General features: G+C 36.0%; 3 protein-coding genes and 1 long non-coding RNA gene across 8 annotated transcripts in view; 2 read left to right on the top strand and 2 right to left on the bottom strand.

Moving 5' to 3' along the window:
- The window catches only part of LOC105433235 (uncharacterized), a 35,572-nt gene extending 14,242 nt beyond the window's left edge, over positions 1-21,330 (bottom strand). The window contains exon 1 of one of the 2 annotated variants that reach the window (XM_089083611.1): positions 20,890-21,330. In XM_089083611.1, the coding sequence (XP_088939737.1) occupies positions 20,890-20,967 (78 nt within the window). In that variant the 5' untranslated portion in view covers positions 20,968-21,330. Of the gene's footprint in view, positions 1-16,479; positions 16,794-20,889 lie in introns of those variants that run through there. The other variant, XM_089083610.1, reaches the window with a different exon arrangement.
- On the top strand, positions 4,722-12,501 carry LOC105433234 (uncharacterized). 2 transcript variants are annotated; one of them, XR_016140987.1, is made up of 2 exons: positions 4,722-6,387; positions 6,739-12,501. It is a non-coding gene; the product is annotated as an uncharacterized LOC105433234 (long non-coding RNA). The 2 variants fall into 2 exon arrangements; XR_968478.3 differs by having other exon boundaries at positions 4,722-5,934.
- LOC105433247 (CIMIP2 protein CG18335) lies at positions 12,804-24,247 on the top strand. The gene is made up of 5 exons (XM_089083613.1): positions 12,804-13,307; positions 21,964-22,102; positions 22,303-22,399; positions 22,544-22,719; positions 22,802-24,247. The coding sequence occupies exons 1-5, from the start codon at positions 13,273-13,275 to the stop codon at positions 22,859-22,861; spliced, it is 507 nt and encodes a 168-aa protein (XP_088939739.1). The 5' UTR covers positions 12,804-13,272; the 3' UTR covers positions 22,862-24,247.
- On the bottom strand, positions 23,735-27,460 carry Kyat (Kynurenine aminotransferase). Of its 3 annotated transcripts, none has more exons than XM_011648415.3 (8): positions 27,276-27,460; positions 26,044-26,177; positions 25,798-25,948; positions 25,360-25,596; positions 25,018-25,261; positions 24,764-24,930; positions 24,331-24,681; positions 23,735-24,238 (listed from the first exon to the last, which is right to left on the bottom strand). In XM_011648415.3, exons 1-8 carry the CDS (start codon positions 27,315-27,317, stop codon positions 24,182-24,184), a joined length of 1,383 nt encoding a protein of 460 aa, XP_011646717.2. In that variant the 5' UTR covers positions 27,318-27,460; the 3' UTR covers positions 23,735-24,181. The 3 variants fall into 3 exon arrangements, with proteins under 3 accessions (XP_011646717.2, XP_011646721.2, XP_011646720.2); XM_011648419.3 differs by lacking the exon at positions 27,276-27,460 and adding an exon at positions 26,728-26,882; XM_011648418.2 differs by lacking the exon at positions 27,276-27,460 and adding an exon at positions 26,277-26,414.
- Between the last annotated feature and the right edge of the window lie 341 nt (positions 27,461-27,801).

Here is a 27,801-nt window from a genome sequence, read left to right on the forward strand (position 1 = left end):
AGCCACAAGGTGGCGGAATCACCGAAAGTAGCTAAAAGGGCGGTTGTTTCAAAGCCTCGACACGAAGGACGGGCTATTATAACGATCTGAGTTATTTTTATTCGGAGTTATTTTTATCCTATAGCGTCAATATCAAGGATCCACGTCAGCGTTTAACATCAAGAGACAGCGATATCGAGACAAAACTCAGCGATTCTTACAGATCGATAGTTCGCTCGCGATTACATGTGATTCAACAATTCAATATCCTGCAGTATCCTGCATATCGAATAGTCAAAGTATAGAACTTTCGTTCCATATCAATCGAACAGAGAAGATCGATCGGGCGCATGTCACATACTCTATCATGTCCACATTTCGCTCTAATTGTTACATTAATTCTTCTTTTCGTCGATAATGTATAATAATATTGATATGGTTATATTATTAATCTATATTTATATATATTTATTAATATAAATGAAATATACATAATAAAATATACATATATAAAGAGAGCAGCTTCGTGCATTATATCGTCCCTTCCAAAGTTAGTCTCGAATTGAACTCTCAGCTTGTCGTTCGTTCCATTTTTATATTATAAATTATACTAAATAACATAATATCGAAAAACCTTTGAGTATGTAGACATGGAGAAGGAATTGCCTATATTTCCTATAAGCCGAAAGTATATCCAAAATATGTGCGAGAGAGAAAGATATACGAATGATACTCGTCGTCTCTGCGCATGCGTCAAAATCGTAAGCAATAGCTTATTCACTGAAATTGATGAGAAATAATTTGCTGATATATTTGATAATTATTTATCATTATCAACATTAACAGTCCATATGTCGACGTATTTAAATATATCAATGGATTTGTTGTAAGAAAGGACATATTTGTCACATTTGTGCAACTTTTGTCACTGCAAAATCGAACTCAATTTTGATTGATTACTATCAAAAACAAAAATAATTTAATTTTCCTTCGGATGATGTCATAAAAATAACACAATGCTCTGAAACAGTTATTCGATCAAATTATAATATAATTTGCACTAGAAAAAATATTAAGACAATTGTGACTATGAAAGTTTAACGATGTTTGTCATTCAGTGTTTAATGATAACGCAATGACATTTTGCAGCAAGATGACAATCATAAAACGCAACTTATTAAAAGCATAATTGTAATTTACGTTAATTTGCGTTTATTCCATGAGGCTAAGTGCGCTACCGATTCAATACACAAAGATTATATTAGACGTAAGTTTACAAAATTAATTCATTTTAAACATCAATAAAAATTATTTTCTTGTATTCTTTTCTTATAATTAATATTTATTCAACGTTTCATTATTACATCCCTATATAATATCATTTATGACAGTTCTTGTCACCTATTATTCTTCACATCATACTATATATTGCTTGTCTATAGTATCTGTCAATTTCGACGCATGCGCAGAAAGGACAAGTTATCACTCGTATATCTTTCTCTCTCGCACATACTTTGGACACACTTTCGGTGCCAATATTTTCCCTCCATGTCTATATACTCAAAGCGAAAAACAGAAAAAAATCAAAAAGAGATCGACTAACAAAACTTATACTACAACCGCGAAGATGCGCATACAAAATTGTGATGAACATGAAACGGCATATCAAATAATGTCGCCAATCCTGCACAAAATTGCACTTAAAAAAGTTAAATAAGTCTTGAATCTTGTCAAATTATTAAAACAAACAAAAGTTTTCTCGATATATCTTTGCATTTCGTCGGTACTTTATTTCGTTCAAATTGCATATATATCATTTTAACGACGAACAGCGCAAACTTCTGTGCGATTTGATCGTTCATCCTGTGCCGTTTCTTCCCCTCATTCGTTTTCTTGTTCGCGATCGCGAGAGATCGATAGAGATAGCACGCGAGATGCGCGACACGGATAACAAACACGCAACGGGACATACGATATTATGTTTGAAAAGTGAGCACACGTGTCCAATATGTAATAGGTCTCGCGCGAGTTGCCTCCGAGCTGCCGGCCGTCTTCTTGCTCTCAATACTTCTTGTTCATGACAACCTCCAGCTACTCGTCGGTGGCTTCTCAGCACGTGTTATTACGATTATATTATTGTGGATGGATGATGGGCTTCCCGATTCACTCGCTCATAAAGCTTGTACATAAGAGAAATTCCTAACATATGATAGAAAGCCACTCTTTTGAGTTCTTTTCCTCTGAGTGAAGCGCGACGAAGCCGCATTTTTTTTTCAAACAGGCGAAGAAAGAACAATGAGTCCCCCTGCAGGGCGGCAGGAGAGATTGCATCAAGCGGCTCGAGCCCCGTAGTATTTATTTGTTTATTATATTTTATGTTTATTTTTCATTTTATTCACATGAAATGAAAGTGTAATATGTAAGTTCCACATGTCAGTATTTTAATATTTTATACAGAGAATTAAACATAGAGAGCATACTTAAATGTATCAATCCATCGAAAAAAGCTAATCGATTCCGTTTTATGATTTGACAAGCAATGTGAATAAACTCGCTACATGTCAATAGATATCAATAATAAGAACTATAGAATATGGTTCCAATCTGTAACAGAAGTTAAGCGATGTCTTGATCATTGTTCCATTGCTCCTTCTTTTTCTCTTTTTTTTCTTCTTCTTCTTTTCCTTCTCGATGTTCCCTTCTTTTTCTTTATGAATTTCACCACGTAACAGATTTGCACACTGATGTTGCGAATGTCATTACGAGAGATCATGCATGCGTACATTACTTATCATTCATGGTAGCAGACTTCCTGATGCCTCCCATCGTAAATGTATATCTTTTTCAAGCTCTAAAAACGCATTTTACTCAAGCAAAATGTGAGCTACAATTAAAGAGAAAATATCAAGAATGATATAATAAATATCCTAGTCACACAAAATATATAAAAATGAAATCAATCAATCGTGACTTTTATAGTCTAAAGCAAAAAAGAACGAATTATCATCGCCATTAATTACATCTCAAAAGAAAGATCGATATCATCATATTTTATATTTTAATCAGTATACAATAAAAAAATAAAATTCTAAATGTAAATAAGCATGTATCTGTACATGTGCAAGCTCATCATACGGTGTATTAATTATAAAATTTACTATTAACGAAAAAAATTCTCTTTAATTTTCTCTTAGTAAAGCATTGCAATCTAATAATCGCGCGAGGTATATAATTCCAACGGGTCGAACATCCTTCAGAATGCATTATCGTGCAACTTTCGAAAGGATTGAAATCGCGAGTTAGGATAACTCGCGCTTCTTTCTCCACTTGCGAAGTACCACGAAGTCTCTTTCCCATTGTACGTAGCGAGACAATGAATTATATGAGATATTATACGAGAGGGTAGGGTCGGAGCAGAAGTGGTGACTCTGTGGCATAAGAGGAAGAGGAAATCTCGTAAAGACTTTACGATCTAAGGCCGTTGTAGCCTTCGGTTGTCCATTAGATCGAGCGTGTGTGATACCTCAACTACAATTGTTACGCTCAGCATCGCGTAAAAGCGCGCAGCGTTCGTGGGGGAGGATGATCACGCGTATCACAATCGATCGTGCATTCCGTGCGACTTAGAGATGCTGACGAAAGGATCGAGATGTTGAAGATGCGAGATTCATCGCGATAGAGTGTTGCGAGGCAACACGGGACAGGTAATGCATGATCCGTCGAAAATGTACAATATGGCTCGATATGAATAAGTCCTTTGTACGTCGTGTGAAATATACAGGGAATCTTATAACAATAGATCTTAATTTTATCGATAAATTTTGTAATCAATTCCTTGTTCATCTTCTCGATTTTCTCAATATAAAAAAATATCTAAGAATAATTCTTTAATCCTTTAAGAATAGTATAAAATATTGTGTTATCAAATTTACCGCACCTTTTGATCACACAATGACTGAATATTTAACCGTCTTTTGTTTATTCTGAGATATGTACAAAAACCATTATTTCTTTCTCGACAGTCGCGCGCAAATTATGGAAAAGTTCTTCATGCATTTTGCGAAATTTCACTTGCATAATTATTTTTCGCGCGGCAAAAAATCAGGCGAACCAAAGTGCACGAAATATTGTTGTTTATCAGATAATTACAACGTAAAAGAAAAATTTCCGAAAATTATATACCTTCCGGCAATTAAATGGCATTGATTTCTCCGATTGCGACTCTCCGCAATAAACGCTTGTTCAGTTCAGATCTTATAATTCTCGTTGAACACGCACACGTCGCGTCGCACGTACACTCGCTCGTTTTCCTCGCGCGAGAAAATGGTCGGCCTTGAACTTTCATGCGACCTTGAGCCGATAGACAGATCCCATCGATCATCGGCACGCAGCTGGGCTCGCGCGAGTTCCAACAAATTACTTAATTGATATCCAGCTGATTCGAGGCGGTCAGGTTCGCGAGCACATCGCGGGCCTATTATGGCGGATTTGCACGCTTCTCACTCTGGTTCTCGATCGGCGAATCGTCCGTGGTGAAAGAAAAGCGAATCGGATAACGCTCGCGCAAAAAACGATTCCATAAAATTTCCCAAGCCGGGAAAAAGATCAACTCGCAATCTCATCCGCCGAGGGATCTGCCATTAAAATTTGATTCCGGCGGCGTGCCATAGGACACCCCGTACGAACGTTATATGGAATAGCTTATAATTATGTTATTATATACAGATTGGTATTGTGGGTAATTGTAGTTCTCAAACACGGGAGACTCGTAATACCGCTTTCGCGATTTTTCATAGATTACGTCGGACAGTTTACCGCTGAACGAAAACTCGTTCGACTTCACCCATTAGTCCGGCGATATTTATTTTTGTTGCAGATTTGCTTTCGTTCTTTCGATTTTTGTTCCTCTACAGTTTCTGTGTAGCTTGTGATACTTAAACAAAAAAAGCCTCGCTCGTCTAAACGTATCTATGCGGCGCACGAATCTGTCAAGTCTGAACCGTGTAAATTCGCGCTTTTCCACTTCGGCTATTACGCCTGTTTTGTATCGCTTTCTCGTTGCCCGATTAATCCTCTCTTTGTTCTTAAATTAAGTACGTCGTAATTTTCTGCAATTGCACTGAATTGAACTGAACTGAACTGAACTGAATAATTAAATAATTAAATAAGTAATCTGCTTTCGATGATTGACTATATTTGATTGACTATATTTTAATTACATCGTCACGCAAGATACTTTTATAATGCTTCAAGAGAGAACAATAAAATAAAAAGGAAATTATATTAATTCTTTCATCCTCGGTATCCCTAATCATCGTATATGTGTAACTATTTTACTGCTTTATAAAATATAATATACATTTCATGAAAAATAAAATTCTTTTTAATAGATAGATTAGTTAATAGATTTTCCTTTAGTTAAATCCTATGATTAATTTATTCGGGAATTTTTAAAAACTTCCGATGCGCCTATGATCACGTGAGAGGAGCGAATTGCGAACTACGATTGGAAATCATTCGAATTTCTTTCTGCGAGATGGGAACTCGAGATAAATATTACGATTCAAAATATATATATATATATATATATATATATATATATATATATATATATATATATGTTCACTCCTGCCGGAAAAACGTAGGTTCGCTCTAATTCGCGCCCTCGGGCTCGGGACATGCGCGTGTGCCACGCCGCCGCATCATCGACAGCAAAGTCGACGGCACGGCGTGAGGTGAGAGACACGCCGGAATAATGGAAACACGTACCACGTCCGGTACAGACCACGCGTCTATCCGGAGAGCAGAATGTATGCACGTGGCATGTGCGCCGCGGCCGTCCCGCGCTGCTGATACGCGCGGCGCAGTCTCGAGATACACTCGGCTCGCATGCCGCACGCGAGAAACGGTCATCTGATTGTGAGACTTAAGCGATGGAACTGGACGAGAAAAAGTGTACGTAGCATGTAACCGAAACGTGTTTCGCGGTTCGTATACGTATGTATACATATGTATACGTAGTATCGGGTCTTATCTGATATATAAATTTTCTGTCGCTGTATTGTACGTGTATATGTAATTAAAATGTACAAGTGTTTAAATTCATTGGTAAAAATTTGTTCCTTGACCTAGATATCAAGGAACGTATTTTCAAACGATAAGATACGCCGCTATACTTTTTATTCACAGTCAAAGATACAAATATACTTTGTTTTTTTAGATAAATAATTAATGTGCCGATATTGAATCGCGTAATAATTTAATGGAGTTGGATAAGTGGATAAGTTACATGTAAAACCATGGCAAGTTCAGATAAATGTTGAGTCATTCGATATGATTAAAAGCGGGAGGAAACAAGGAGCGTTTATTTTTTCTTACGAAAGCAGAAAATATGCATTTAACGCGATGGTATATAATACAACTGTATAAATTTAATCACGGAATAGATTACATTTTCTTTTCGCAATTTTTTTGTACTCGTAGAATACTATCATGATATTTTCTGAAATTAATTGAAAGTTTTATTCAGTATTTCTGAAATGCAAATTAATGATATTGTTTTCTTTTTATGTTTTTTATCTCATTACATCGCATAATGGAAATATCGCGCGAGGGCAATGACTATACACAGCAAATACATTCGATAGTTTTCCTTCTTCGCGCGATAAAAATGCAGCGACTATACTCGCGGTTTTTGCCCCGTAGTGAAATTCCAACATCGATAGTCATCTTATACGTTGTTTACAACTAACTTTATAGCTCTTCGCGGAAAGAACGCAAGATGAGACGAAAGAATGATCTCGCTGGCCCATCGTCGGAGAAGGAACTTGTGGATTGTATCGCGGTTTACATAATCAGAAAATCGAATAGTCAGATTCACAGTTAACCCTTGAATTCTCTCTACCTCATCAAAAACAATAACAACACGAACAAAAGAGCAAACGTGATCTCACCATGTACATATATAATTGCATGTTATTATAATAGTGTATTCCGCTCTGTTGAAAAAGATTTTCTCTGTTTGCAGGATAGAATAAATTAGATCAAGATACATATTGTGTTCATCGCATCACAATCAACAAAACAGACTCACTCTCGACACTATACTCTCGCCTAATTACACTCGTAACTACATGACACGCAAACGTGATTTTGGATTATTAAGCTAATTAACCGACATTTTTCTGTAGTTGAAAAATCAATCTGTTATTTCAAGATACGATCTAAGTTTATTAATTAAAATTAAAAAGAGAATTGCTTTCAGCGATTAAATTAAAATTAACATATTTCCTAAAACCCAAATAAAAAATTTTGCTTGCGCGCGACGACACTTTTGCCAATTGTGGGCAATTAACGAACGCACTTTCCGGCTCGATTTACTTTTGATTTCATCGGTCGTTCGCGCTGCACGATTACCGAGCATCTTCTCGCTCTCGCCAAGCGAGAGGATTACCGAACGAGCGGATATGGGGAGTTTTGGCGCATCGCGACGCATCGCGACGTAATGGTACGAGGAGCATAAATCTTGATAAGGCTAAAACGAGGAGCTAACGGTACGCGCGAATGATTAGCATACTAACCAACATCGAGAGAAGTCAGAAACTCTCTCGACTACTCTTATCGATCATAGAGGCAGCATTCTTAGGCTCGTATGTACGATCGCGTTTCCGTTCAAGTTTCACTCAACTGAAATCAGTCTTGAGACGTGATATGTTTTGTAATAAATAGACCTGAAAGTCAATTTGACATTCATTACGCTACATACATGATTCGATTGAGGACAGTTCTGTTTGGGCAAGTTCCTCTTATGTTACCGCAAATCATATCAGAAACGGAACTGCACTCGCGACGTCCGTCACTAAGACGAATTTCAGGACCGTTAGGATATTAATTTCCTTTTCTATAATCCGAGAGCTCTCATTCGGGAAGCGTGAACGCGTAAATCGTTATAACGTTCCTTAACACCGTCAAGCGATCTCTTATTCAGGAGTCCGAGACAAACGCGAGAATTAGAACGCATCTCCGAAGGAAAAGCCTCGCGATCCAGATGACCAGAAGCATCTAGCGTAAATCTGGTTTAGTAAATCCCACAGAATTCCAAATCGTTCTAAGTCTGCACATTAATAATTACAATCGTTCGCGATGTGCAATCGTTTACTTCTTTACTCCATGTATTTGTTACGCATTTCACATGCCATCCTGAGCTATCAAATCCGAAATTGATCGTCGCGGTAAAACATCGATCTCCCATTAGCCCCATTTCTCTCATTTCTCTCCATCGTCCGTCGTGCGATCGGGCTTCCCGACTATCGCCGCAAATTTATCAGAGCGCGTAAATCTATATTTAAAAATATTGCTACCACGAGTCACTTATTTCTATTTGCAAATTTTTATTTATGAAACTGCACTATCCAGATCTATACTTATTTTTTATATATATGTCTGACGAGGCGAATATTTTATTGTTATTATTAACATTACATACGATAAGATTTCAACATCCGCCGTATTCTACGTAATTTTCTCTTCAAATAGAATTCAATTAAAATCAAATTTACGTTTTCCATAGATTGGCAAACTAGCGACTCTCGATTTCAGTTCGACGTCAACGCCGGGAAGGGAAAAAACCTATCCCTGCTTTCACGCGTCGGCTCATCACGGTTGCGCTCATTATTGGACCTCCGTGGGAGGAGGCAGATGACGTGACGTGACGTGACGTGACGTGACGTGACGCGACGCGACGCGACGCGACGTCGTGTTGGTGGCGTGCGTGGAGAGCGCGTATGCGCGTCCGCGTTACGCGATTTGCGCAAACGTCTTGATCGCGACTCTAACAGGCGAACATAAGCAGCAGGAGCAGCGCGTTTCGTCGCGCGTCGCATCGCGTCGCGTCGCATCGTCGGAGCTTATCGTGCGAAGCGCGTACACATGTGCGTAAAGCCCGTATTACACTATTGACTCCCGACTCTGACTCGATTCTGACTCTGACTCTGCTGAAATAGAATGATTTCTATTCTTGAGTCGGCAGTCAGAGTCGGTAATGCTTTGCTATGATTGCTTGAATAATAGCGGGAGTCCAAGTCGATAGTCGAATCAGAGTCAAAAGTCAGTAATGTGATACGGGCTTATCGGACACGCACGAGATATCCATATTGGCTCGCGTGTATTGCCCACGGCGACTTTTCGCGCCGCGCGCCAGAAAAATTGCGACGTTACCTTGACGTTACACCATAATCGATGCGAACAGGCTCCTCGATCCGAGCTCGCTCCTCTTTTCCCTTTCCTCTTTTTTTCATCTGCCTGCTACCAGATTATCATACCCCTTAATTCTTAATTCAAATTTCATCTACTGTTTATCTTTACAGCATGTTGTGCAAGCGAGACGAATGATGATTGCTCACAAACGAATGCTTGCTGAGGAATAACATTGGAGCTCAACGATGATGTTACGTTAGAATGCTGGAAATTTATAATCTATCACTTGTGATTAAATATTTAGCACGTTGATTTGCTTTGTACGCAATATGAAAAGAGATAAGATATTTAAGACATAAGATATTTAAACTAATACGAGACCTAGTGAAATTTAGATTTCTTATTTAGATTTCTAAAAAAATGCCTAAATGATCACATTTATATATAATTTCACGAGTAACGTTTCGACGAATGTTTTAATAATGAAAAAAAATATTAAAATATTAAATTACAAGCTATATAATTAAAAATAATTAAAAAAATTATTATTGAAGTAGAGATAAATTTATCATTAAAGCACTGATTATTGGTGTTAAAAATATGAAGTGAAAAAATTATAATGACGTTATATCAATATTTTTATTTAATAATGTCTTAATTCTGAGTCTCAGTGAATAATTCAGAGCTTCTCCTTGTTCACGAGTGATAAAACGCAGATATACACGAGACGAAACGAAATCTCTCGTTTTTTGCGAGAGATACTTAGCGCAGTGCAGTGTATTGAACAATGCGCGACGGTAAGATCCTGAAGCGGCCCTGAACTCGATACAGCGTGTGCGAATGATTTCGTTGCCATTATAAAGCCATTACCGTCGCCGTTGTTGCGTTAAAGCGTTGCGCAAATAGCGCGCGGCGATAAATTAATGTCATCAGGGATGTAGGAATTTTCGAGCTTTCCCGCGAGCTATGCATTTTGCAAAAAACCTGCTGCGCGCATGCTGCCCTGTTACGCGTGTAACAATGTACCAACAATTGTAACTCCCCACGGACAGTCCGCTTCTCGCATGTACGTGCGGGTTAAAAATATCATTAAACAATGCGACACAAATGCGACATGATGAGAGCTGCGGAGAGAATTATTTACTCAGAAAAAATTTGCCATTATATCGTAGATATAACATTGCCTAACATGACATAAATGACAAAGTTCATTTGCATATAATAAATAAAATTGTGAAATAAAAAAGTTAAAAGTTTATTAAGTTAATTGTGAAAAGTTTTTGGTACTGAAAGCGTTTTGTAATCTACCGATAAATATTTTGTCGCGTGGGAATTAAAATTAAGTCGCAGTGATATTGCAAATTGCATCCTTGTTTACACTGCACGAACAAATCGATACGCGAACGTGTTGTTTGCAAGCTTAAGTAATATCAGTTGACTTGGACTTTGTCAATTTACACGTATACGTGACATTTGTCGAGACTGATAGCCGATGTAGTGAACAAATTAGTGAAAACCGAATAAGCACACTCTACTAAATAAATATTGCAACACACACGCGCGCGCGCGCGCGCACACATACACATCGTAAAATAATAAATATTAAATTACATCAAATATAAATCGATAAATCGATAAATCGATATGAGAAATAACGAATCGATTAAAAGCTAAGACATATAATAAAGGAAGCTGAATAGAAAAGTTGATACAGATAAATGGCGCGAAATGGCGAATTAATTATAAATAATAAATGACGAAGTTAATAAGTGTAGCAATTATCAGGAACTCCGTGGGTATCGTTCTTTATCTTCGTGCTTTCCTGATGATCTCCCTTCAGGATCTCTCTCTTTGAATACCTACGCACGCCTACGCGTCTCAAAATGAGAATACACGATAGGTAATTCCTTGTGGCTCCCTCGCTTGCTTTTCTACTCTCTTGCAACAACAAATCGCGCATACGTCGCGCGCACAAAGAGTGCTCGCCCACGTTTGCTGCGCTCGTACTCGGTTATGCTTTATTTATGAGCGCAAGGCGCTCATACTCATTTCCTTATCCAATGGCGCAACGAGAAAATAGTGAGATATGAGAGAGATTCCTTGCGGAAAGTGGAATCCTGATCGGAATTCGCGCGGCATTCCCCCGATTTATTAAGAGAATAATCTGAATTTCCGATTGAACCAATTCCATGTACTCACAAATGGTTCGAGAATTTCTGATGAATCTTTAAATGATAGTGGCTGAGTAAAAAAGTGTGCTTAATTATCATTCTCGAGATTATTTGTTTAGAGATAAAGATTTAAATTTTTCACGGTCATCGTAATATTTCTTTACTTGTTTTAAAGCTAACTCAATCTCTCCATCTGTAACTATAAGTTGAATAAATCCGTTGCGCTATAAAGATAAGAAACGAGATGCACGTTCAAACGTAAACGCGAAATATCTATTCGCGAGAAGAAAAGGAAGAAATGAAAGATACCATTGCGTTAGGACTCGGTGAGGTGAACTCTTGATATATTGTCTAGATATTTGTTGCATTATACGGGAGTACAGATCTACGAAGTAATCCATTTTATCTGGTCTAAAAAACAATTGGAGCGATCTAACGATTGGCGCATCTGTATATAATACACATATGGCGCATCTCAAACAAGAAAAGCTTTGCCACTAAAGCGAAATTGAGAATCGTGACTGATTAACACGAGCTATCGCGGTGTACAAGAATTTTTACCATCGGATATGGAATTCGAGTTACGATATGTATTGCATATGATATATTGGATATCAATGGATCAGTCGCCCCATCAATGGAGAATCGCTTGGAAACTCGCAAGAGAGAATCTCCAGATATCTTAGAATTAAACAAATATAAATAACGTAGACATGAAGATTATTTTTCGTCTATCCATATAAATGTTAGGATCATAGTACTCTGAAAGTGATTTATATGATTGCCTCAATCATAGTGAATAGCATGACTGTTACAATCGTAATGATTATTTCTAGCTACAATTTCTGTAACTATAGTAACCTGAAAATGTAACCTAAAAATTATTTTGAATGTTTTATTCTATTATCTTTAAAAATAAGAAACGGAGTCCTCAAATCTTATATTATTTTAAAGATAAAGCTTTGCAAGTTCTATCTATAATTATTCATAATCTTATCAACAATAATATGCACATATATACATAACAAGCATCATAATATAACATATTATTATATAATATAATACTTTATTATATATGAAGATTCTTTATGGTAGTAATGTTATCTATTTTACATTTTACAATAAAACTGAATCCTCAGTGCTATGCTGCGCAAATATATCCTGATTTTTTATTCATACTATTTGTTCTGTAGATCACATTAGACAGAAATAATAATTCTTCGATTAAAGTAACTATAATATAAGAGTATTTTAAACAAATATTACTTATAAGGACTACGGTTGTAAAAATCGTATAAAAATGGGTATATCTTAATAGTTATATTCAATAATATCAATAATATCAATATAATTTAAATACATTTCTTTTCCATTCAAAAAGAATTCTTGTAATATAAGAATTTTTTCGTGTGTGTGTGTGTGTGTGTGTGTGTGTGTGTGTGTGTGTGTGTGTGTGTATCTTATATGTATATGATATTCAAATCTGTCATATTACATTTTTAAAATAAAATTTAATTGTAAAATTATATTACTTCCTACATTAAATCACGATCAACAATTTTATGGTGCGCGGAATAATAAAGTGATTTATCGCAGGTCATTCGCGAGTGATCGGAACATAGGACAGCGTATTTCTGTCACGGAGCTTTAATTTGTTGCTTCGCCTTCGAAGGAATACATTTAAGAATTACGCGGGCAGAGCATTGTGAGCGAGATAAGTTATTCTTACGCAAAACGAACTCGAAAGGTCCTGATTTATCGGTAGTTCTTCTATCAAAGATAGGGGCATGTTCTCCGAGAAAACGTGACTCGTTAATCGATACCATCGTACCGGCTATTTTATCCGGTTAATAACCAGCCGTGAAATGAACGCGGGAATACTATAAATACTTCGGGGATTATTCGAGGAAGAAGTCGGAGACCGGGAATGAAGATTACAGTCTGTCTCGATTTTGAGATAAGGTAGGATTTTTCAATTTAGCCGCTTCTTTATCACTTCTGATAGGTATTACCTAGGTAAATTTTCCTGTGAGAAAGAGAAGGTAGGAGAGGGGAAGTGTGTGTGTGTGTGTGTGTGTGTGCGCGCGCGCGCGCGCGCGCGCGCGCGCGTGTGTGTGTGTGTGTGTGTGTGTGAGAGAGAGAGAGAGAGAGAGAGAAACTCTACGGTTTTACGAAAAGATTCATTCGACAAATATAACGCAAAGCTTTTTCGCGTATCCCACAAGCTACAAAGAAAATGGCAAATTAACGGAGGAATTATATGGTGTTGGTGCGATAGAACTCGTTTCTCCGCGGAGCAATGTGAGCCGGAAATGAAGGACGACGCGTGTTTGCGTACCGCTTGCGCGACAGTTACAATATCTTGTCGATTTGCATAACATGTTCTCATTACCGAAAACCCGGCACTTCGTAAAGAAACGGTAAAAGCCCGTTAACCTCTCGTAGGCATCGTGAGATTTTTTTTTAAAAACACGATGAACGGCGGAAACGCCATTATTCCTCTTTCTCCATGCGATCCCGAGCTTAAGAGCTTCTCATTATGGTACATCGCATGAAAGGATACAAAAGTCTGTCACTTAAGAATAAGTTAGCGGAAAAGAAGGGAAAGGCGAGATCGTTAGTGTACGAGAGAAGCATGTGCGATAAATGCAAGGTTTACGGCATCGGCATCGGCGGATTCGTAATTTATAAGCTTCGCTTTCAGTACGAAGTCGTATTCGAGAAAACGAACCTGACGGACTTATTTCACTTGCACTCTGAACTCCTTAAAAATGATCGAGTCTTTGCTAAACATCATTCGTTTCTAGAAGGCCTGTCGTTATGTATGCATAACTTTACCATACGATACCATAGCGATACATAAATTCCTGTCTTGGAAGCTTCATTTCTCATTTTCTGCATATATATCTCAGGATGTTATTTCCCCTTGGGCATCTTCTACGTGCATTTTCACGGTACGTCTCCCACGAGAATAAAACGCTTGCTCGTTAAATCGCACGCGCAAGTATTTCTTTAATAAATGTCGATTAAACGGACGCGCCTTTGGCAGCTGCACCAATTAAGTCGTGAACCGCTTTTAATTGTTTTTAACGAGGCAAAATACGCGCGCAGTCGTATCCCACGTCATGTCGCATAACAATGCAACAATCTGACTAACGGTCAGATCGCGAGCGTGTCCTCACTCCGTTTCCTATTGCAACGTGGACAAAGTCGATGAACGAGAATCGATCTACATTCATTTATATCGAGAATGCATAATGTATTCGTTCGTTTCGAAAATTGTAAGTCGCGAGTTGGAAGTTTAACATTTCCAGAACTTTGAAATTTTATTTTATAACAAAAATATTACAAAGAAGATTTTATTAATTATTATTCATTATAATTATTATTCATAATATCAATTATATTTAATAGGTATTATAAATTAATTTTTCCTTTTCTAATATCTCTAGAAATATCGACAACAAATTCCTCTCCTCTGCAAACACTCTTCTCTTTAGATATCGCGTTATACTAATATGTTCATTGATCCCCCGGTAATCTTTTTAAATGAGTGTCCGTGGTGCATCTGGACGAGGAGCAAATTGGCCGGATGTGCCGGGCGATTGCGATGGTCGCGATAGTTTCGATTCATCGATTCGTATACATGTATACACTATCGCTGGACGTGCGCGAACGAAATGGGATTGCATAACGAATCACGCAATTACAGCGCGAAGAATGTCGAGGAATCAATTAGGAGCGAGGCGCGCGACAACAGAGGGATAGAGAGAGAAAGAGAAACGCGCGGTCTTAACGCGGCTTCATTAATTACGCGACGGCTATTACCCGTTCGTTAGATCGCGGGCGCGATTACCGACCCGTGATAATTATTCCGTGGGTTTTAAATGCCGCGCAACCCTTATTTAACGAAGCTTTATTGTCGGCGCCTCTCTCAGTCCATTGGCTATTTTTAATTAAACTGTTAAGGTCGTCTCTGGCACGCTGCACGCGAACAGAAGACTCGCATGGTTGTGCGTCTCGAGAAACACTTTATATAATATTGTATTATAATAGCGCATGTTTCTATGTGCTCATCAAAGGAAAGATAACACGGTCGACGTTGAAGAGACCCCCTCTCCCTCCTCTCCTCATCGTCGCGATTTTTTCACGATGCCCGCTTTCGCGGCAATAAAAGCGCGACGCACGAATTACCCGTTTCTTACACCAGCGGAGTTAATCATGAACGAAATTAATGCTAAACGAGAGCAATTATCCGATCGGTGATACTGCCATTAAAACACAAGCAAAGCGTCCGAATCATTTCAGACGCTCGATGGAATTAATCACGCGCGACTGAGCATTGTCCACTAATCAATTATCTATTAATGTACACGTTCGGCACGTCTTTATCGGTCGATAAGCGGAAAAAACGACGAGTTAAATTAAAGAGCTCTCAGAAGCCGCTCTTAAAAGAGTCTCGAGCACGTTTCGACTACCTGTCGTTGACCAGTTCGCATATCATTGACTCTTCGAACTTCGAGATTAGTCATACTATTGCAATAGAATTTGTTTTCTCGCCAGAATAACGTTTTCTCAATATCAAGACTCTAACTTTAAAAAAAAATTAAAATTAATCACGGTTTTCTATTACAAATTTTTTAGCTCCAATGGACGTTAAGTAATATAAATGTACGTAATTAATTTCTAAAAAAATGGTAAAATTATTGATATAAGATCTAAAATTTTATAGAAATAAAAGAACACATTTTTTTCATGCTTGATTTTTTAAACATTTAATTTTTTTTTTGCGTTAAACTTTAAAATTTTTTCCTTTCCACAATAAATAAATGTAATAAATAAATTTATAAGTAATGCCTGCAAAATTCCGTGATCATATGGCAAACAGAATCTTGACTCCCGTATGAATCGCTTTCTTTTTTATGCGCCAAATCTGTCAACCGGTTTCAAAATAATCCACCTACTTACGCTACGTATTCGATTACGCGGACGTCAGACATTAAACGTATCCAATCATTGATCCATAATATCATTAGCTTTCTTTCTCGATACCGTATTTTCAAGTCTAGGTGAACGGGAGACATGTGACCGAAGAGGGTTGAAATCTCTTGGCTCCCGCTGAATGTCGACTCACCTTCAGATCGACATGCCGTCCGTCATGCGAATGTCGTCGGCGCGAATGGAAACCCGTCACGCTCGAAAGGATCGTCGATACGATCATGCGATCACGATTCTATATAGTCACGTATCGATATCAATTTACATCCCCGATCTGAAAGGCCGATTCTCAATAACGTTATTTTAAATCGAAACTCAAGGGTCTTTTTCTTCAATCGTTACGATTTCCGAGATTTCCGATCACTTCTCAATAAATATGATTCACGATCTATACATAGTCATTTACGAAACACACCTGACGAAGAGTAGAACCATACTGAGCTGGTGGCTGTTGCGAATATCCCTCCTCCGGCCTTTGCTCCCCTTCTTCCTCATGTCCTTTCTCTTCCTCTCTACTGAACATCCCTATCTGACCTTTTCTTGCCTCTGCTCTTCATGAACCTCCTTTGATCCGCCGGTAACTTAATCTGATATTTTTTCCTAGCCTCTTTGAGACGATTTTGACTTAATAAAAAAACGTTATCCGTATACTCGACAGCAATAATATAATCAAAGAAAATAAGAATGAAAGAATGCACACGTAGTTTAGATTTTAAATGTAATACAGCCTGAAAAGCCTACGAATTCCTTCATCAATTTAAAATCAGACAAGAAAACTTTTAATTAAAATTAGATATTTCTTTATTAAATCAATTTCTAAATCAGACGCAATACTCGGTTGAAATGCGAAAATGGCGCGAGATTTCGCGAGCGGCGATCGCGTGAATCGATTTTGTCAGGGCTCGGGGGGAATCTTAAAATCTCGGACTTTGGAGTAACGCGTGATTTCTCTAGGAATACAATGATTAAGGGCCCGAAGATTATAGGAATCCAGGATGCGGTTAATGGTTACCAGAGGCCCTTGCACTCCTCGGCTCGACACGTCATCACATATCAATTTCTTAATCTGAAAATTTTCCTCAAAAATTTCCAAAAAAATTTTGTTCAAAACACGGTACATTCGAGATTCGTGAAAATTCAACTTTTTGTTCCTTTGCGCCTCAAGTATTTTATTATGTAATTTAAAAGAATATAAAATAAAAAGTTTTAAGTCTGTATATCACTACTTGGCGGACTATTTTCAGCACCTTGCGATCCCTCGCGGCTTTAACGACGTAAGCCGTCGTGTTCGTAGATTCTACCGGCGCGGGTTTATGGATTACGGTTCTTCCAGCACTATAAAGTCTGCCAGAGGAGATCTTGAGACGCGCGCGTGAGTCACGATGCAGAAGGAAACGAGCAAGAGGAACCGGGCGCGCGCGCGCGCGTCCTGTACATATAAGTATATAAACGTTAATATCGCTCATTCCTCATGACGTGTCGAGCCGAGAAGTGCAAGGGCCTCTGGTAACCGTTAATCGCATCCTGGATTCCTATAATCTTCGGGCCCTTAATCATTGTATTCCTAGACAAGTCACGCGTTACTCCGAAGTCCGAGATTTTAAGATTCCCGAGCCCTGACAAAATCGGTTCACGCGATCGCCGCTCGCGAAATCTCTCGCCATTTTCGCATTTCAACCGAGTATTGCGTGCGTCTGATAGGCGGAGAGGCGGATTCCTCGCGGAATGCGGTCACGTTAAAACCGGCGAGTGTGAGAAAGTCGCTAGAAAGAATTCCATCTCGGAAACAGATTGATTTCCGTGGCGATGAAACACTCGCCATTTTATATTTAGTGGCAGTTTTTTATCGAGATTAATCCAAATGTTGAAAATTTCCAAGTAAAAACCAAATCAAATCTGATTTTAATTAAGAAGATTTAATTAAGAAGATAGAATCTCAAGTTCTGAAGAAAGTTAAAAAATAAGCACTTTAGAGATTTTGATATAGATCGTGTATAATATAGAATTAAATATGTCGGTATCCATTTATATATATATATATATATATATATATATATATTTTTTTTTTATAGATTAATTCAAACATTTTATTATCATTGAACATTGCTGAGACTTTTTTATCAATCCAATTACTTGCTTACTCATCATAGATTATAGGATTATCGATAAATCAATATCCTAATCTAAGCAAAATATACAAGATAAAATTCACCGTTCATCTAAAGACGAAAGGATCGACTCGTCAAATCATAAATTACACGGACGAAAATTGTTGCGCGTAAATTATGCACGCGAGTGTTCCTCGACGACACGACGACGACGACGTCGCCATTTTTTCGTCATCCTCTAGTGGCACATCACGCCTCGTATCCGCGTCTTTCAACTCTTTTGTTCGCACGCACGCACGCACGCATGCACGCGTTCGATGCATTCGCATGATCGGCATGACTGGCATCATATTCGCTGTCACTCTTCATTGTTCATGGTAACGTGGACGACTCTAAATATACGAAGCGAAACGTCGATACTTTGGATGCAATCGGATTTCACAATTGTCAAAAGCTATTGGTATTCAAGAAACGGAATTAAAGTGATGAAATTAGGAGAACCGTACGTTTCTCTCCCTCTTTGTTTTTTACAAGCATACAGAACACAGGACACGAGTGACTCATGCCGTGTGCTTCACGCACGTGCCAAGCACCATGTTGCGTCATATGGAAACCCCTTCGGATATCATTTGGAACATACACGAATTTCTTTGTCCAATCTTTTTATGTCAAGAAATCATATTTATCATAATTACATAAAGATAGATTTTTTTTAATTTTTATAAAAATACAGAATTTTATTGGCAGCAGTATTTAATTAAATTTAATATTACAATGATGGATTTTTCTAGTGCTTAATGTGTTGAAAGCTGTAGTATAAAATTAAGAGTAATGCGGAAATAATAATACTGACAAATGCTGAAATGTCTTTCTTTTCATTTGAGGGACACATGTCCGGAGAATAGTTTTATGTACAAAACCCCGAGAAAATGATTGATATTCAGGGAAACACTTGCATGTCGGTAAACTTTCTGCGCGCATTGCGGCATTAACCACTTCCATTCGTGGTTTCCGTTTCGCATTTTTCTGTCGATGATAAAATAATGACCCAATTGTAATTTAATTCAATAGAAAAAATTAAATCTAATTAATATCTTAAACTTTATCTTTCTATTTGCAAGTACCTAAAAATGTGAATATTTAAATGGATACTTTAAATACAAAATGAAAGTTTATATGATAAAAAAACAAATAGAAAAGTTTAAAATTTAATCCAACCCTCGTCGTGATATTTATAGATTCGTTCGTGGTAAGTTCTAATTAAGAGAGACTGTGAAGGATGAATGAATTAACCTTCTGATTCATTGAGATTAACGATCTGCGCATTGATATTCGACTGCTTATTTATAGCTAACTCTTACGTTTTTCATCATAGGACAAGGAAAAACGTTTAAACGGTCGGTTAAATTGCAATTTTTTAATTAATCTACTTATTAATCATTAATATATAATAATTAATTATTATAAATTGTCGATGTTTATATATTAGCAATCCTAAAAATAATATTGTATATATTTTAATCTAACACAAAATTAAAGTTTCGAATTAAAAAGGTTAAAATTAAGTCTCTTATTATTCGCATGTAATAATGTAGAATTTGTGACAAATATCTGTTGCTACATATTGTCCACCTACACAACGAATTTGCAACGAGTAATGCCTGATAACATCGTTTCCGGTTGTGAGGACGTAAAGCAAAATGCCAAGCAAAACGAAGAAAATCATTATTTCTTTGTCGCAACGATTGCATCTCGTTCACGTGGTATGCACACCTGGCCAGGTGACAACCTCCCCTCTACAAGTATGTATAATGAATGCTTAATGAGTCAGCATCGAGAGTATTTAATTCCGCGAAGATGATCTCTCTCTCTCTCTCTCTCTCTCTCTCTCTTTCTCTCATAAAAAAAGTTTCAATCAAAGCATGTATGAGTATTGCACAGAACAAACATTCATGACATGTTATTTAACCTTTTTTCTATTATGTGAGCGATTTTATATTTTGCTTTACGTAAGCAAATAGATTGAAAATTCAATTCAATTCAGATAAAGTCAAACAGTCGCAATGCGGGTAATTTCATAACTTTTTCCACTCTTTCGTTTTGCTGTCGAAATATCCGGAGAACTCATAAACGTGGCCAGGCGTTAAGTGTTACCTCCGTAAGTTTCACTTTTCCTTTTACACGTTGTTATTATTATCGCACATCAAATGTGGATGGAATTTCCACCTTTTCGTAAATCATATTCTATCCTTTTTATTTTATCCTTCTATCTGACTATCTCTCTTATTCTCTCGTATCTTTCCTCCATAAATCGATAAAATACATACAAAATTATAAATATTATCAATATTAATGTCAAAAAACAGTAATTAGTTGCAATCAGTCAGCTAGTGTCATTAAAATATCATTAGTTGTTTAAGCATAAACAAATCATTTACCTCGTTTTTGATTGTTTTTACGGTCTCGCAGTCGGATTCGACGTAAAAGATAGAACTCATTTCTGGACGAAACCACATAGTTCTCGCCTGTTTATCTTTCTTCTTCTCTAAATAATTTATTATCACGCTTAATCATATAATCAACGAGTGTCTTGGTTTAAACATAAACATAATAAAATAAGGCACTTGTATCACTACACTTCATGAATATTCACTGTAAAATTATTCTATATTATATTGTTCTTTCGACAATTTTTTCAACAAAGATTAAAATACTTTGTTAATCTTTATATTGTCGAATCATTTTCGCTTTTGAGATTCATCACTCAGAATAATTCTATTTCCGTTCCTTATGTTTTTCTCTAATCGCAAACAAGCCTTTCCTCGGTTTCAACTTTTTATATTCGTACATTTTTTATTAGATTTTTAATTAATATCAGATATTTATTAAGTAATTCAAGATTTTAATTATAGAGGAATGTTTTCAATATCCTATCGTTACAGTAGTCCCGTGAAAACTGGAAAGCGAAACCATAATCACGCACCTTCCCCCATTTAAGTACGCAACGCGTGTCCTCCCTACTCTATCACAAGTACTCTCTCTTTCTCTTTCTCTTTTTTCTCTCTTCGTCATCCCTATCTCCCCTTTTGTTAGCCAATTATCTCTCAACCCGCATTAATTCTTTATTCAACCGAAAGCCGCTGCAAAAAGCTCGTAACGAGTGAAGTAACAGCAGAATTTCAATTATTTGGCAGCGTGTGTTTAAATTAAACTAATTAAAATGAGAAAATGTTTCTTTGATACATAATAAAAAGTTGTAATTTATTTTTTTCAAAATTAATAGTTCTTTGTAGGAAATTAGCATTTACAAAATGACTGCTGGAGTGGAACTCTTAATAACGGCGGAGCCTCATTTTATCCCAGGGTAGAAAGTTAACCCTTGCAAACCAATAATAATCAGTCTTTTATATATATATATATATATCTCGTTTCTATTAGAAATAATTAATGAGTAATATTTTTCATAATTTAACTCGCGAATATCAAAAAAATCATTCGGCTATTCTTTTCAGGTATTCCGGTTATTGTCCGCAGTATCGATTTAATTACGGCGAAACGTATGCAAAGGCCACGCATAAGCTACTGCTCGATCCTACGATTAATCATGCGAATACGCTTGTCCTGTCGAATCGTGCAACCGATAATTACGAGGTGAACGATTCGCGATGCAATGTCTTGCGATAATATGGCAAATGAAAGATAAGATAACATAAGATAAAACGATTTATATAAGTTTTCAAAAACTTTCCGAAAAAGATATTTTAATAGATGGGCCGTATATTAAACTTTTTAATACTTATACTTTTAATTTTACTTAACTTTTTATTCGTTACCGAACAATATGTGCGTAGATATGGCGACCATCAAAGAGCGATATAAATGTGGTCAATATTCGTTTCAAGAGGACTGATCCCCTTTTCGTTCACCCCATGTTGCCAGGATATGAGGGTACCTATCGATTCCTTGTAATACTTATCAGTACAAACTTTCGATACGCGCTTAAAATTATCACGAGTCCGCGCGTAAAATATCATGTGTATCTCGCTAAAACGAATTTCTTTGAAATTCAGCCGATTATTGAACATTGCGTAGGTTTCATACCGGGATCAAACGCTGTACTTGGACAGAGATACGCGGTGCGCGCGACCGAAGGTCTCGCCAATTTCGAACGTCAACAATTGCGGAAGAAGGCAGTGTCAGATCAATTAAGAAGAACGATCGATGTGCAATGCAGACGGGCCGAACCATTGAATTTGGAGGAACGTCTGGTAAAAGAAAAGAAATTACTAATATCATAAATTTCAAGATTGAAATTGGAATATCTCATTAATTTTCAGTAATTTTTAACAGCTAATTAAAAGCCATTATAAATTGCCGTTGCTTGTTGTGCGATCTGAATGGCAAAAATAAACAATTTACTATCCAAGACAAGAAATTACTTACTGTACTTACTTTTACATATATAAATATTATAAATTTAAAAAATTATAATTGTATAGAATAATTGTAAAATAAATTGAATATTAAAAAATAAACTAAATTACACCTTATATTAACAGAATGTTATTTCAATTGTTTTTATAAATCAATGACAAATTTATTCTCTGTCATTTGATATGTTGAACCTGATCTCAAAAACATTTTCTTAGTTTTTATGCGATTATTAATAATCGAATGAAATGAAATTCTCGGATAAGAAAAATTCCGTGTGGTATACTTTTATATGCAAAAACGCAAGAAGTAAGTGACTAAACTGAGAAATTATATTTATATACCTAAACAAAATAACACAATATTTTTAAAAAAATACACAAGATATATTCAGAAGAAAAGAATATATTAATACGTTGTTATATTGAGTATATTTCGCAAAGAATATGCAACTATTCCTCATGGTTACACGAATTTGAAACCATCAATCATCCTATCGTCTGATACAACAAATTATCAAAATGGACAAAATACAAGATATGAGTTTGTAACTGCTTACTCTGATCCTCCCTTATGTGTTCAATCCACTGAGATTTACTATAAAAACATCGGAATGATACCAAATTATCTTGGGCATATTCCTGGAGCAAAGTTCAGGCAAGTTTAATTAATTAAATACGATTATATTATAAATATAAATATTAGAATCCGAAGGACCCGAAGATATCGCGCGCATGTACACATATACTTAAAAATAAAAAATAATAAAATAATAAAAATCTAATAAAAATTCGAAAAGAAAGGTGGACTCGAGGATCCATAGATTCAAGGATCAAATATCAAGAAGATACATTTTATTCAACAATTTGTTTATTTCGCAGATGCGGTAAAACGTTTGGAGCTGACACAAGAAACGTCAAGAAATGGCTTCGAAAAGACTTCGATTTGTAATTTAATGTTGTAACGTTGGTCGAGTAATAATCGATATCACAAAATATTATCTCTCTGAATCATATGTCATGTCAAAAAATATATATATCGTAAAAATTTACTATGTCTAAATTTATGTTTATAAATATTACAAATGTAACAAGAATGAATTATTTACAGATTCAAGAGGATAGATACATAAAAATCACAAGTAATTAATCATAATTAAATAATCACAAGTAATAAAATCTTCTTAATTATATCAAATGTTTTATGTGTAAAAAGCGACTCAAAAATCTAATGCAGTGTATAAGAGTGACTTATTAAGTCATGCAATATACACATACATATATACATGTACAGAGTCAATTATTGAGACGCCCATTTCTTCAAAATATTGCCAGCTGCTTTCAAATTTTCGTCTTTCTGTTAAAACGCAACAATCGAGATTTAATAAACATCTTGGTTACTTGTTGTCATAATTATAATTATAATTATATTTACGCGACAACACTTACCTTTATAAAACAATATCGTACATAGTCCTCCGCCAGATTTTTATGTTCAGGACCATAAAACGCCGAAGGGGGAATACCTTGAAGACCGACATTCTTCGTCATCCACTTAGTGAATCTGTAATCCTTGTTCTCATCCGTTTCTTCTTGTAGTTTCACTTTGCTTTCCAATGCAGACCAGTTAGCGAGCATAAAGTATCCACCTTCGGGTATTGTTGGTACCATGCCGACATCTCGGAGAAATTTCGCCATATAATCGCGTTTTGGCAATAATTCCATTGCCAAACTATTAAAGTAACATTCTGGCTGTTCAAGACGTTCCATTTCCAATTCAAATCCAATAGCTATCGCTTCCTGTAATTAAAAAAATCAATAAGTTATTTAAAGATCATCAGAGTAAAACTTATTCTAATTAATATTTTGTTTAATTTATTACCTGAATTGGCGTACTGCATGTGTATACAGAGTTCTGATGTACAACTTGCAGATTATACAACAAATTCTCTGGTCCATAAGCCCAACCTATCTTCCAGCCTGTAACGCTGAATGTTTTGCCTGCTGATCCAATCGTAATCGTGCGTTCATACATACCGGGCAATGTAGCTAATTAAAAAAATAATTTTTATCTAATATTATTCCAAGGATTCTATATCATATATGAAATATATCATATAATAGGGCAATTTTTACCAATTCTTATATGCTTATATGGCTTATAAACAATATGCTCATAAACTTCGTCAGAAACTACAAGTACGTTCCATTTTTTTGCAAGATCAGCAATAAATTGCAACTCGTCCAATGTGAACACTTTTCCTATGGGATTATGCGGAGTGTTGATGACAATACCTTTGGTTTTCTCATTAAAAAGACTTTCCATTTCTTTTCTATCAAATACCCAATCCGCAGATGTAACTGTGCCAGATGTAATTTTCTGTGAATATAAATAATAAATATACCCTTAATATAAACAATAAATGTATACTTAACATAAAAAGTTTTCTTTTTGCATTTGCTTTTGAAAGTTTTTACCGGTTTTAATGCTATGTATCTGGGAATTCCTCCGGCAGATTGTATTATAGGTACATAACAATCAAAGAAAGGTTCAATGATAATCCATTCATCTCCAGGATTAGTGTGACCTTGCAAGGTAGCGTATAAAGCTTCGTAAGCACCTGCAGTAACCAGCACTTCTGTGTTTGGATTCAAATCGTGGTTAATAAGCTTAGAATAAAACTTGGCGATTGCATTTACTAATCTAGGATGACCCTGCAATATTGGTATTAACATTAGTAATAGAATTCATTATGTTGTCAATAGATAAGATAATGTTATCATCATTATTAGCTGCTATTATTGATAATATGTAATTATTATTATATCACTTCAAAATATCATGAGAAACTAGATTAAATTAATAAGAAATATATAAAATAATTAAAAAATCTAAATAAAATGTCTATTATTTACAAATCCTCTTGTATACTGTTGCAAAAGTGGATTGTCACTTTTGGCAATAGCAGCTAGGGCATTGGTTACATTCTCTGGTGCATAATAGTCAGGAAAGCCTTGACCCAAATTCAAAGGTTTATACTGTAGAGCGAGCTGAATATATTCAACCCTAACCAAAAGCAAGTAATAAGTAAATCGTTATACAAATATATTTATAGATAATATATTTATTAGAAAAATATAATTATAAAATACATTACTCACCAAACAGATTTTTCATTGCCTTTCAAACGATTGGGCAAATCGAACTTTGACATGCCAGCGATGCTTCTGATATTTCTTACGGCACTAAACGGAGTAGTCTTAGTCGTCGCCAAGAAACAGACTCTCGTTAGCATCTAACATGCACAAAGAGATAAATCATAATAACAAGCATGTTGTATCTTAATTATACATGTTCAAGCGAATGTCAACAGACAATTCGATATAGAGATTACCTTCTATCCAAAGGGCACAGATTAGGTTAGAATGCGACAATGTTATGATATTCATGTTTGACGTGCATAGAAAAAGTACACGCGACAATGATAAAAACTTACATAATTCATAAATATCGCTGTGGCGGGAAACTTAATTTGAATTATCGCCATTTTTAATTAAACTTTATGCGTCCTTGGATCAATATTCATTTCTACAAATGTAGATTAATTTAAGCTATCTCTAGTTTAACTTTTTTTATTTCTTTTTGATTTTAAAAATTAGAGAAAGATGAAAGATAAATTAAACCAAGATTAACCAAGATTAATATATTTGTAGAAATGGACATATTGCAATTAATTGTTGAGAGAAGTGCGATATATGTTGTCAAGACATATGTTGTCAAGACATATGTTGTCAAGAAATGAAGTGATTTTATCAAGGACTAGAGAAAAAAATACGTATATGTACTTAATTTCACTGAATTTCAACGTTGTTCGGCGCTGCTCAACGCTTAGTGGCGATAATGAAACTACAATAGTCTACAACATGTTAAAAAATCGAGCGATGAATCGAAGAAGGAAACGCGTCGGCGAACATCTGGCGGCTTACGAAACTTAGAAAAAGGCACGTGACGCAACATTGAACCGCGCCATTGGTCTGGCCGCTTTTGAGAAACTTCAAACTCTTTCGGTGCAGAATTCAAAAATTCTATTTGAATTCCGCACTGAAAGAGGAAAATTTCAATTAAGTACACGATTTTTTATACACGCTTCTGCTATTGGTGCCATTCTCGCCTTTCCCCAGTAAATTCCTCGGAAAATTAAATTTTGTTCTTTAAAAAACTGAAGAATTAAAAAAAATGTCTCGTAAAACAGCTGCATGATAATTGTATTATTGCGTCCATGTACGGTTACATTTTATTATGTTCTATAATTCCAATATAATACCTTATAGAACGTAAATTCTCGTCGCTTGTTTTTTCTTCTTTTTTTTCTAAAATAAAACAAAAGACTTACCGAGAGCGCGAAGAAGACCGTAATTCCTCTCACGACAGACATATTTACTTTACTACACTTTGCTACTTCCAGTTCGAACGAAATGTAGCAACAAGAGACAAGCAAAGGTCGACTGCTTTCACTTTTAGCGGTCCACCTTCGATTTGATGTACGGCGTTTGGTTTTTTTCCGCACAGTTTCTTGTTTGGTTCTTTCCATTCGCGCGCGCATTTTCAATCGCCCGTGGCAAAGCACTTTTTTGGTTTTGCATCTATAATAATAGCCTTGTTTACACCGATTACTTGATACGTGTATCAAGTATTATACACATTCGTACAAATTGATTTAGTACAATGGCATATCGTGACCTACCTAGTTTATACCGTAAATATATATACGCAAATTTTAATACACAAATCAAATGGTACGCATTAAGTATTAAATCTAGTGTATTTACACCGAGTGACATGAAGTAAATAGAGGGAACAAATAGAACGAATAAGATTCGAATAAAGTACACATCAAATAATGTATAGTATCTTCCTAC

Source organism: Pogonomyrmex barbatus, unplaced genomic scaffold, assembly GCF_055798465.1.
Source record: "Pogonomyrmex barbatus isolate J1 unplaced genomic scaffold, ASM5579846v1 scaffold7, whole genome shotgun sequence".
In the NCBI taxonomy this organism is placed as follows: domain Eukaryota; kingdom Metazoa; phylum Arthropoda; class Insecta; order Hymenoptera; family Formicidae; genus Pogonomyrmex; species Pogonomyrmex barbatus.

Bases quoted from the DNA above. Each gene is read 5' to 3' on its own strand.
- Kyat (XM_011648415.3), bottom strand. From the start codon at position 27,317: ATGTCTGTCGTGAGAGGAATTACGGTCTTCTTCGCGCTCTCG. The intron at 25,597-25,797 runs GTAAATAATAGA...CCAATATTGCAG, and splicing joins AACAGTATACAAGAGGATTT to GGTCATCCTAGATTAGTAAA. The intron at 24,239-24,330 runs GTAAGTGTTGTC...GCGTTTTAACAG, and splicing joins TACGATATTGTTTTATAAAG to AAAGACGAAAATTTGAAAGC.
- LOC105433247 (XM_089083613.1), top strand. From the start codon at position 13,273: ATGAAGATTACAGTCTGTCTCGATTTTGAGATAAG. The intron at 22,103-22,302 runs GTGAACGATTCG...ATATGTGCGTAG, and splicing joins GTGCAACCGATAATTACGAG to ATATGGCGACCATCAAAGAG. The intron at 22,720-22,801 runs GTAAAAGAAAAG...AATTTTTAACAG, and splicing joins TGAATTTGGAGGAACGTCTG to CTAATTAAAAGCCATTATAA.